Genomic DNA, 12,228 nt, shown 5'->3' with positions numbered 1-12,228 from the left:
GTATTTAACATTTTCAGTTTCTTCCTGGTTTTGTAAAAAGGAGACATTCCCCTCTGGGTCCTCTTGTTGATACTGCTGCTAGAAGTGGTGAATGGAAAAACAGGCAGTACCGGAAAAGTTTTAGATGAGGTGAAAGTGCCACCAAGTCATTCTCCCTGGCTAAATGACATCAGGGCAAAACTGTGTCCTGTGTCTGCTGCACCACTGATGAGTCTACCTGAGCCTTGTGAGGAGTAGATGCTCAGTACATACTTGTGATAGGATCAGGGTGTTGCCCCCATGCATGCTGGCCCTGTGCTGGCTGCTGATGGGATGGGGAGGGAGGTCTGGTGTCCACAGGAGGCTCACTCTAAATGGCTGGGAGACCTGCGCCAGGCACTTTCCTGGGGGGTAGCTTAGTTTGACATTATGAATAGAATTTAGGACCTGATGGTGGGGCTCTGTAACTGCGACATTTCAGAAGTTGAATTAGAATTTTAGAGAATCTCAAAAGTTCAGACCTGGAAGGATTTTTAAAGGTTCAACTAGAGGTTTCTTCTGAGATGACTTTGGACTCTTAGAAACGTGGCTCTCATCTGGCCCAGCCATCTGTTAGGAGGTGACTGTTGCCCTGGCCGGGATGCATGCAGCAGCAACCAAGGTGGGACTGGCCCGGGAACACTGGCTCTCATGCTAACTCGGACCCCTGTGTCTGTCGCTGTCCCTTCTCCCCCAGCCTCTCCTGCCCGGAGCTGAACGCCAGGTGCAGGCTCTCCTGAGCAGGTATGGTCCTGGGAAGCTGTACCGGGTGACAAGTAACTTCAGCGGTGGTGGGCCCATGGACCTGACACTGCTGCGGGGACAAATCGTGGCCCTTCTTCAAAACAAGGACACCAAAGGCAACAGCAGCCGCTGGCTGGTGGACACTGGAGGTATGTGGACTCTGAGGCCTTTCCCCTCCTACTGGGGAAACCATCCCCCAGAAGCCTGTGGGGAGACCTAGGCAATGGTGTGGGCTGGTCCGACCATGCCAAGCAGGATGGGAATGAACACAGGTGAAAACGCAGGGCTTGAGGCGCAGCCGGCCTTGCATGGTATATTCAATGCCAAAAAGGGGAGTTGTTATCACGCACCTACTGTGTGTCAGGTACGATGCAGGAAAGGCCAGGACCCTGCCTCAAAGCCCTCACAGACCATTGTGAGCAGAGATAGAGGGAGAAAATTTCAACTTCACCCTGAGAGCTGGAGATGCTTGAATCTCGGCCTTGTGACGGACTTCTGATGTGCAGAGTAAGGGAGGTGACCCTCTGGCTCTCCCTGCACTGGTCACACCCTTTGGGGGAGCTTCTCAGGTCTGGGTGCCCCATTATAACCAGGCAGGAGGCAAATGGTCTCACATTCCTAGAGAAAATAGCCCTATAGAGTATCTTCCAAAAAGGGGCGTATAACCCACAAAATGAGATTACACAGGGCTGTTGGGGAGAGATCTAGGACCAGATTCCCCTCCCCTGACAGTTTATTATAATTAAGCACCTTGATATATATTAGGAGGAACATATAACTAGTACATAAACCCTTGATTTTATTCATATTACTGTATACTACAAGACTAAGTTTTTAAAAGTGAGTTGATTAAAAAATTAAGAAAAAGGCACAAATCTGACAGACCGCAAAATGTCAGTTTTATGACTCCGAGGAAAACAGTTGAATGGGGATTAAAGCTAGACCCCTGGGGCCAAGGGATTGGGTCAGAACCCCAACTCTGCCACTTACTGACCCCATGACCACGGAGAAGCCATACAGCCTCTCTGAGTTTCGCTGGCTCGGCCCTCAAATGGACCCGATGGCGCTGACCTCCAGAGTTCTGTGAAGCCTGGAAAATCAAATATCGGTTCTGATGCCTGGCAAGCTCTCAGGAAGCGATGGCCATTTGTAAAGGGGGTGGCTGGAAGAGCGTTGGCAGTAGTCACTGCTCAAGAAACAGCCGGGGACGGTGGGCTAAAGAAGAGCAGTGTGGGCCTTCTGGAAAGGGCTGTCTCCAGGGAGAAGCAACCTAGCTCTGGGCCACCGCTGGAGCAGGGAGATCAGTGTGCCAGCACCGGGAAAGAGGTTTCCATGCAGTCCCAAGGAAGCACTTTTTAACTCTGCCAGATCTGTCCACAATGGAGTAGTAGGGAATGAGCATCCTGTCACTGCAGGCATGCAAGCTGAGGCTAGAACAGTGAGCGAGGGGGGTGGCTTGTGAAGTTCTGAGATGACCTTTTCAGGTCCTCTTTTTTTTTCTTTTTTAAGATTTATTTATTTATTTATACAAGCACCGGGTACAGTCAGAAGCGCGGGAGGGTGAGAGAATTCACCAGAGCCAGAGCGGGGAGCAGAGCAGGCAGAAGGACCGAAGTACACTGCTGAGGGGAGCAGCGGGTGCGGCAGGAGAGGTCTGCACGCCATGTGGGACCCTCACTGGCAGCCGGGGATTGAACTGGTGCTGCAGAGGCTACGGGCAGCTTCGCAACCCAGTGCTCAACCACTGCGCCACCGGGGAGACCCCAGGTCCCCTTTTATGCTGAGAAGCTCTGTTGGGGTGTTCACACCCATGTACTTCCTCCACATTAAATGGGGTGGGGAAGGTCACTCAGTCACATGATGTTCTGTTGTCTTGTAGGACATCGAGGGTACGTGCCCGCTGGGAAGCTGGAACTGTACCATGTCGTCACCTGGGAAGAGCAGCCCAGCAGGCCGGCGGGGTCTCACAACAACTCCCCCCGATGTTTAACACCAGAGCCTGCCCCAGCCCCCATCTCCTCTGTCCCAACCGTGACCCAGGTGAGCTGGGAAGGGTGGAGGGTTGCCTCTCCGTGGCTACCTGCACCAGGGTGTTGATTTTCCTCCTGTCTGGAGCAACCGCACCCTGTGATGCTGGGGTCTTGATCCGGAGTCACGTCAGGGTTGTGGCCAGGGTTGGTACCCAAAGAAAGGAGTTTCCCACCCCTGCCACAGTGACCACAAAGCGTGAGCCCCATGCTCCCCATCAGCAGGGCAAGTGGGATTCATTCATTCCATATTTCTAGACACTGCGCTAGATGAGAGAGGTAATGATGAGCAGTAATAGCAGTAAATCTTGGTGCTTGCCCCCTCACATTTATAATCATGGGGGGTACAACAATAAAATAATCATACGAATAATGTGAAATTAAAGCAGTGATAATTGTAGAACCCTAGGCGTGGGAGAGCTTCAGGCATAGTTTTCTGGAAGGATGATAACTTTCTCTCAGCTATGAAGGGTGAGTAGGAATTCATTGGGTAAAGGAGTGTGTTGGGAGGCGAAAGCGAACAGCTCCCCAGAAAGTGTGCACCACGAATGCCAAGGCCCAGTGTTAGCGACAACTGGGGTATATGAAGAGACTGATGAGGCCAATGTGGCTGGGGAAGATGGAGGGGCTTTGGGGGAGGAGCACTGGAGAGGTGAGCATGGCCAGACCAGCAGGGTGTTGGCGAAGGCGACGGCTGTCCTCTTAAAAACAGTGAGGAAACGTGTACATGCATAGACATAGCACTGTTCATAAAAATCCCAAAGTAGAAACAACCCAGTGTCCATCAACTGGTGAAAACATACACAAGACGTGATCTAGCCTCAGCACTGAATATTATTCAGCCACGAAAAAGAACCAGGTGCTGATATGTGCTTTATGTGTAGCGAGACTCAAAAGGTCACATTTCCTGTCATTCTCTTCATGTGAGATGCCGGAATAGGCAAATGCACTGGAGGAGAGGAAATTGGGGGCGGGGGGTGACTGCTAACTGGTGTGAGCTTTCTTTTTGGGGTGTAAAGATGTTCTGGAAATAGGTAGTGGTGGCTGGTGCACAACTTTGTGAACACTTTAAAAGTGAACACTTTAAAAGTGTGTCACCTGTATCTCAAACAGAAAGGCAGTGAGCGAGGCGGGTGGGCTTGTGAGGTATCTCAAACTGGGAAGGCAGTGAAGGGTTTGGCTTTGCAGGGTCTGAGTCCTGGGGCTGGGGAGAGACTCAGCAGGGTGGCTGTGAAGATTGGAAGAGATAGTTTAAAGAGAGACTGTGCTGACTGTGAACCTCAGTAAGTGGAGGCTGCACTCACAGCAATCAGCGTAATGGGGGAGCAACACAGATGGTTGGTGAGCGACAGCCCCCAGACAGGGCTTGGACAGGTTTTTAGGGGAGAGCCAGGGAAGCCTTTGGCCAGGACAGCAGTGGAACATGAATGGGTGGTGGAGGGCCACAGAGATGCCTATGGATGCTGAGAGTATGATTTGGGGCACCCCTGTAACAGCCCCCCCACACACACACCCCCCCAGAAGGCTCACAGCCCAGTGCCTGGGGCATTGGACAGAAGGGAGTGCCCCAGGCTGCCACCTTGGGACATCCCACCCATCAGCAAAGGACCCCCTAAAGGACCAACTTGGGCTCACCCCAGCTCCCCTGGGGAAGGGGATACGGTTGCTGCTGTCACACTGGTTGCAGCCAGCGTGGACAGTGTCTCCAGGAACCCAGCAGTGTCTCAGGGGCTCACTTGGGGAGCCCTCAGCTGTCCATCTGCCTGGACACTTCAGCTGCTTCCTCTTTGTGGGGCTGCTCAGGGGGATCATGTAGGGACATCACATCCCTCTCCCCGCTCCCGATTGTTCCTTATGACAGTAATAGCAGCCACAAAATTTTAAGGCAACCAGCATATATGGAGCCCTTACTGCATACCAGTCCTTCCTTCATTCACCCAGAGGTGAGAATGTCATTACTTCCGTTTCGCAGATAATAAAACTGAGGCCCAGGGAGATGAAATATCAGCTTAACAAATGCCCTCCCTCCAACATGTTCTCTAGTGCAATGCCTTTCCCTAAAAAAGTAACCAAGTTGCCCACCCCTATCTCCAAGCTGGGAAACTTGAGATAACTTAGATCGGGGAAGGTGCTGAGTCCCATTCTCGGAGAGACGGCAGAGTGGGCTGGGAGCACCGGTTCTGGGTTGGACAGGCCGAGCTTCACAACTTGGGTGATTTTGAATCAGTTCCTTGACTTCTCTGGATTTCAGTTTCCTTATCTAAAAAAAGGATCAAGCAGAATGATAGACACAAGACGGGCAAAGTGCTAGAACAGGCTGCCACATTCGTGGGCCTTGGAGGTAGTGGAAGTAGCAAAGTCCTTAGCACTAGTGATGAACTTGGAAGGTGCTGACTGCTAGGCGCTGGGGCAGAGTCGGTGAAGGGAACAGGGTGAACAGCCTTTCCCGGTTGGGTGCGTCTTCCCTCCTGATCCTTTCTGTGTCACTCCCCATGTGTTTCAGGTGGTGGCAGCTTACTCCTTTGTGGCCAGAAGCAGCCACGAAGTGAGTCTGCAGGCGGGCCAGCCGGTTCTGGTCCTGGAGGCCCAGGACAAGAAGGGGAACCCGGAATGGAGCCTCGTGGAAGTGAACGGACAGAGGGGATACGTGCCTTCTGGTTTCCTGGCACGAGCCCCGAGTCCAGCTCCTTGGGGCTGGAGTCTGCCTTCTTAGGGTGCCCTCCTGGGAGCCCGTGTTGCTAAGGGATGGGTAGGCTTAGAGGGTGCGACCTGGCAGGGCTGCAAGGGGAGATCAGGTCAGGTTGGAGTGAAGAGCCCCCAGAAGGCAGCCAGAGTGGTGGGTGGGACTTGTAGCGTGCCTGGCGTAGGTGGTCATGAGAGGCCGCGGCCAGAACCGCTCACTGCATCTGCAGAAAGAGGGCCTTCCTGCCTGCAGTAGCTCCCAGCAACTGGCCAGGACTCGCTGCAGCAAGTGCCCCCATCCGGGGCTCCCATGGGAGTGGGTCACCCCAGTAACTGTTCCCTATGTGTTGTGTGGCTACAGGGAAGGGATGTTGGAGAAATCTGAAACTGCCCCAGTGGGGCAATTCACTTCCTACCTACTGTATCAGGAGACACCATGGTTGACCAGTCATCTTTAATTTCTCCCTCCCTGCTAGGAGCTGGGTTATCTCAGGTAGCGAGCCTCTGGGAGCTCTTTCTGGCGGGGGAGGGAGGGCTTGTCTGGGCAGTGGCGAGGCTTCCAGGAGACTCCTAGCTGTGTCTGGGAGTGGGTGTGAGCCTGTCACAGTTCTAGAATGTGTGTAGGCACATCCAGAGGCTGTTTCAGGAAAGGGGATTTTGAGGGTGTGTGTTAGGTAGGGTGCAGGAGGCTGTTGGCAGTGATTGTACACCGTTGCCATGTTCTCCCCACTAGGGGACAAAGGGACACACAAATTAAAGAGGAGACTCTGAAGCAGGTGATTAAAATCCTGGTGGGTGGAGGAGCTTGGGTAATGGCTGGGCTTCCTGTTTCTGGAAGAAGGAGAGCCTGGGGAACCCCCAGTGGTTTCAAGAGTTCACCTAGGGCCAGCAGGCAACAGTAGACATGACATCAGTATGTTGTGGAATGTCAGACAGAGGCCCTAACCTCGGGTTGCCATCCATAAAGCCCTAATCACAGGGTAGCAACAAGAATGATATGAGGCCAGTGATGTGGAGGCCATCATGTCATGCAGTACGATCAAACTGCAAATTGCCCTTGGTAACAGGATGTGCTAGACATCGTCTCAAGCACAGCCCAGTCACCAGCCATCCCAGGCTGGCAAATGACAGCAGCATGCCACCACGCCACAGCCAGCCCAGGGCACTCTATAATCGATGTGGTGTCCCTTTCCATGCACCCAGCCTCTGGCTTGGGATCCTTCTTGATTCCACATTCTAGTAGCCAGTCTCTTGAACTCAGTGAGATCGAACCTTCTGTCTTCCTTTTCTAGAAGCAGGAAATTAAATCCCTCAAAAACAGTTCATGTTCAAAGAAGAATAACTGATTGAGACAGATCTGGGTGCAACATGGTTGGCTCGTCACCTCTAGATTTCCACCTTGGGCTGAGATAAATTGCAAGACATTTCATGCAAATTAAAATCCAGTGTATAACATTTAATACAGATTACAAATCTTGGAACCAACCCAAGCTAGAGTATATGTAAAAACAGGTGGCAGTTTAGATTTATTTCTAAGAACATCTCTGTTATAATAACTGGCACTCTGACTCTTAAGAACTGCAAGTGTGTGTCAGACAGTCTGTAAATTACCTCCTGTGGGCTGCTGAAAGTGCGGAGACTGCACAACGCCAGAGAACAGTGCCCACGATCCCTTTCCCAGCCCCAATTCACTTTATAAAGTGCTCTTGACTAATTTCCCTTTCCTTTTCCTGCTCAGATTTTGGATAAAAATAGGAAGCCCAGGGGAGCAGGAAATAAACTAGGTAATCCATGTGTGCATGCTGAGGGCCTACTGTGTGCTGGAGCCCAAGCTCAGGGCTTCTTCCCTGGGAAGCTTCCACCTGAGGCCAGGATCCCATCGAGAGCTTCTGATGCACTTGGTCAGGGTTGTGGCCTGGGCCTCAGAACTCGGAACGCTTCCCAGGTGCCCCTAGGGTGGGCAGGGTCGGTACCTCCGTCCTAGACACGCAGTGCTGTACAAGATGGCCCCAGGGCCAGAAGCAGCCATATGCTGTAAGCTAGGTAGGCTGTGCCTCATCTGAGCTCTGTAGCGGCAGCTTTTGAGGTTGTTTGAAATAGGACAACCTGTTCTGTCAGCTCCCAGAATGTATATTTATTAAGTGCCATTGAAAAGGACATGGACAAAATTGAATGTTCTGATAGGCATAAGGGAGAGAACTGGAATGCCCTGGAACTGATACACTCGGTTCTCATATACTTGGAACCAAATCTATCTCAAAAGGAAAAATGAGAACGTGTTCAGTAGCACAAGGGTTCTGGTTTCTCGTGAACCAGGGCATGAGATAAAAGTCACTGAAGTTTGAGAGAATGCGTATTGAGAAGATGGCGAATGGCCTGAATTTTCTCCAGGGGACTCTGTAATGTGCCTTCTCCTCCCAATCCCCAATTCCTAGAACCAGTGCACTGTGTCTTATTTCTTTCCTTGCTGCACTGTCAGCTGTTAAACTTGCTAAGGTATTTGCCTCAGAACCGAACAAGACCTTTAGGAGTTAAGACTGGTTCACAGTAGATGGAGGCCTCTTAACCTTTTGGATTCCACCCCAGTTTTGGACATGCAGACAAAGTTACAATGTGAGCAGGAAGATGAATGGATTCTTGGTTAATGTGATGAGCTCTAGCTTGGTCAGTAACTTCTGTCAAGGGCTGGGAATAAAGGCTTCAAAGAGGAAAATGTCTGGATGTTGTGTTATCTAACCAGTGGATAATCAGATGCCCCCTTGTCACATTTGTTCACGGGCACTTGACATATATAAAAATGGCACCTTATTCTTACCTGGTCATTCATTTCATGAGCGTCCACCACACCCCCTGGTACCTCTAGGGGTTGGCCTTAGCTGCTGGGAATACAGCAAGAAATCAGACAGGTGGACTAGGAGTCTGCCTTCCCAAAGCCCACAGTCTGGTGGGGGGAGATATATAAGTCAATATCCAATGTGTTAGGAGAGGGGACAGCAGGTGCCCTGGAGTTGGGACTCAGTCCCGACTTAGACGTGGCTGCTAAGGAGGTCTGATGGGTAAATAGAGGTAGGTGAAGCAGGGGAGGGAAGGGCGCCTGCCAAGGCCCAGAGGTCAGAGCAAAATCTGGTGTCAGGGAACTGCAGTGCTGTAGCACTGGCACGTAGGCTGTGGCTGGGATGTGGGTGCAGTGGGAGATGGTGCAGAGGTCAGCACACTAAGAAGCTTTGGGTTTGGTTCTGAGGGCAGAGGAGTGACACCCCCAAAGGTTTATTTTAGGGTGGTTCATCCTGGAATCTCCCTAAGCATCTGTCATGTTCTTCAGCTAATAAATGCTCAATACTTACTGCTCAGACAAACATCCTAGAGGGGTGGGGACATGGATGCCCTGCTTCCATGGAATCTCCCAGCTAGTTGGAGAAAAAGACTACAGTTACCTGAAACCACAAGGCAGGGTGCTGTCAGCCCCAAAGGGGTGCCATGGAGCAGGCTCATAGGTTTTCAGACAATGGGAACGGTGTGGGGGTAGTGATCAGGGAGGTTTCCTGGAAGAGGTGGAGGCAGGTGCTACACCTCATGGGATTAGTGGGACAGGGGAAAACCAAAGAGAAAGCAGCCTGGGGGCAGTCTGGCAATGTGAAATCGCAGGGCTCCTGATCTTAGAACACCTGGGTTAAGGCCTCCTTTGCCGTCAGCAAGTGCAAGTACACTTCTCATGGTTTCTGCAGATAAGGAAGTTAGATGGGGGTTCTCACCCTATCCTGTCCCTGCCAATCAACCCCCAAAGTATTCAATGTAGAGTTCGGGTTTATCTGAGTCCTGTGACTCCCTCCACCAGGATCTAACTTCCAGAGTGAGAGGAATCACCTTAGGCCCTGTTTTGGCAGAATCGACTATAGCCTAGGTCACATGGGTAAGAGTCAGCTTCCATTCCTAGCGAGGAGCTGGCATCCTGAACAATTCATTCACTGAACTTGCTCATCTGTTTTCTTATCGGTAATTTCTGAACTTACCTTTTCTATTTTGTCATCTGTAAAACAGGTGCAATTCCTGTTTTCATGGGGTAGGTGAGAGATTAAATGAAACAATTTGCATGAATGGCTTTCGTCACATCCGGATGTCCCTGCTGTGCTGTGACAACCTGTGCGCGTGACCACCAGATGGCAGCAGGGCTCCACAACCGGCTGAGGGGAGCTGGGCAGCACCTGGGTTCTAACCTAAGGGCCAGAGGGCCAGGCAGCAGGCGCAAATGAGTGAAAGACCAAGTGAAAGACATTAGGGAGTGGTGGGGCTGTCTTGGACTCGTGTGCACACTCATTCTAAAGGAGTTGGAAGCTATTTGGCTCTAACCAATAATGGTCACATCAGAATGGTGTCAGTCTGGCTTTTCAAGAGAAGCCAGGAACCAGGGTTTTCATTTATTTTTTTTTTTTTATGTGAAACCTCCTGTGAGGAAATTGTGTGGATCACAACAGGCCCCCTATTTGCATCCTCTGCCTGAGTGTGGGTGGAGAATCTCCTCTGAAAAAAGATTAGTATCCTGTCTTTGTTTCCTGTGAGTTGCCTTCACGCATCCTCACTTCACTCATTGCTGCCTCAGACATTCATTTCCCTTCCTCAGGTCTCCCGGGAGTCCCATATCCTTTCATGCTTTTGTTACTTACTAGATTATTTTATTACTAGACTATTACTAGATTTTCTGACACCCCCCCCCATAGCCAGTGGGACACCCCATAGTACCTACTTCACAAGGGTCTTTCGAGAATTGTAAACAAGACACATAGAAAATCATTTAGCCCAGGCTCATCAATGCTGAATAAACACAGTTCTCATTATGAAGACTTTAGAAGGATGGCAGGACATTTGGAGAATGTGTGTGGGGCCCGTCTCCCTTGTCTCAGGGATGGTCACCAGGCCGGGGCCCTCCCCTATGTCAATGAAACCCCTGGTCTCAGGTCCTGACTGGGGTTGGGCACAGCCTTTCCCTCAGAGTCACTCTCTAAAGGCATTTCTGGGACTTTGCCTCCTCTGCCACCCCTGGTGCTTCAGGGCATGTCGGTTTCCCATCCAAGGCAATGCCCACGGGCTCAAACAACCCTGATTCTGCACCCCCCTCCTTTCTCCAGCAACGGGGCTTTCCGCTGTCCTCTGTGGCAAATGTGCTAACGAGGTAGGTAATTGAGCAATCATCAGGCACACAGGTACTGCTGGGGAAGCTCCTCTGGCGTAGGCTCAGGGGTCTTTACCGACAGGAGCCGCGTCTCATGGTGTTTCCAGGGGCATCCAGAGCCTTTGGGGTCTAAAGTTCTTCGCTGGAGTGCAGCAGGTTTGGGAGCAAAGAGGAGGGACCTTGTCCTCGAGGATTCTGCCTTAGAGCGGGGCTTGGGAGCATCAGCTGCTGCTGGTCAGTTAATACCGGGGTCTCAGGCAGCCCCCAGTCTCCAGGACATTTTGAATTGGCTCTGGGTTCCCATCTGCCTCTCTGCCTCTCTGCATCCTTGGGTTTGGTTCATGGAAACCGAGCTTTCAAGAAACAGTGGCTGCAGGTTGGGACAGCGCCGAGGCACAGGAAGGGGCCGATCTTCTCTATGATCCGCTCCTACTGGAGGCCCTCCCTCAGGATCCCAGGTCCTGTTAGCCAGGCTGGCTCTGCTTCCCATTTCTGTCAGGTGGCTCCAGAGGCTGGATGCTGAAAGCGCCGCCTCTTCCCCAAGTCCCTCTAGCCTAAGGAATAAGATGTCTTTTGTTGTTGTTAATCTCTGGGGCTCTTCTCCATCTACTTTCACCCGTGCAACCCCCTCCTTATATTCAATTCCTTTGTTCAAACTCTATAGAGTAATTCTCTTTCTGATGGGATAGTGGCTAATAGGCTGCTCAGGAAATGGGGGTGCAGGGAGGGACTGACTAGTGGAACTGGGGGCTCCACCCTTCAGACTTCCCTGGGAGATACCTGTCCTCAAATGTTCCCTTGGCTTCCTGGCCACTGGCCTCCCCCCTCATCCCTGGGGAGTGTGTCCTGGGGTCATTTCCCTTCAGGGAAGATTGGAACCACCAGGTCTGTCTCGTCCTCTCCACACGGAGTTCTTGGAAGTGTCTTGAGATGCAGAAAGATCCGGGCTCAGTTGCTGTGAAAGTCAGTTGAGCCACCCCCGGTGCTGGTCCCATGAGGCTGTCCCACAGAGCCCAGAGCCGAGACGCAGAGAGACACACAGGCCACTGTGTGAGGGGAGGGCAGGGGGAGAAGATTAGTGTCTGACTCGGAGATTTCCCATCTCTGAAGTGGGGTAGGCCTTCTGGCCAGGAAGAAGCTGCTGGTTGTGCTTCTGGGGTCTTGGGGCACATCAGCAGACCCTCAGCCTGTAGAAAGACCAGCACACTCACCACCACTTCCAGTCCCTACCCCCAGGGCTGTTGGAGGGTGACCTGAGGAAAATTTGCTCTACATGGTTAAGCCAGTGCCTGGCACATAGGACACGTTCAAGAGATGCAAGCTAAACAAAAAAAAAAAAAAAAAAAAAAAAAACCAAATACAAATCTCAAGAGCAGCCACTGTGGACTTCATTCTGCAGACATTTCACAGCCCCAGCTGTGTGGCAGTTAGATTGAGCTCTAGCCCTCTTCCTTTTAGGCCGGGCCAGGGCTAGGGATGCAGGTTCAGCTGCCAGGGCTAGAAGAGGGTCAAGTCAGGTGACAGAGTTGGGAGGTTGGGAGGGCATAGTGATCCCAGGACACACTCCCCAGGGATGAGGGGGGAGGCCGG

At 51.7% G+C, this 12,228-nt stretch overlaps 1 protein-coding gene across 1 annotated transcript in view; it reads left to right on the top strand.

Moving 5' to 3' along the window:
- The window catches only part of ARHGEF37 (Rho guanine nucleotide exchange factor 37), a 72,361-nt gene extending 64,094 nt beyond the window's left edge, over positions 1-8,267 (top strand). The window contains exons 11-13 of the mRNA XM_037508964.2: positions 716-911; positions 2,642-2,802; positions 5,293-8,267. Coding sequence (XP_037364861.1) covers positions 716-911; positions 2,642-2,802; positions 5,293-5,502 — 567 coding nt within the window. The 3' untranslated portion in view covers positions 5,503-8,267. The remainder of the gene's footprint in view (positions 1-715; positions 912-2,641; positions 2,803-5,292) is intronic.
- Positions 8,268-12,228: the final 3,961 nt, after the last annotated feature.

Source organism: Talpa occidentalis, unplaced genomic scaffold (genome assembly GCF_014898055.3).
Source record: "Talpa occidentalis isolate TD23 unplaced genomic scaffold, MPIMG_talOcc4v2.1 talOcc4.13, whole genome shotgun sequence".
Taxonomy (NCBI): domain Eukaryota; kingdom Metazoa; phylum Chordata; class Mammalia; order Eulipotyphla; family Talpidae; genus Talpa; species Talpa occidentalis.
Note: the sequence above shows the minus strand (reverse complement) of the source record. Positions and strands in the feature narration are given on the sequence as shown.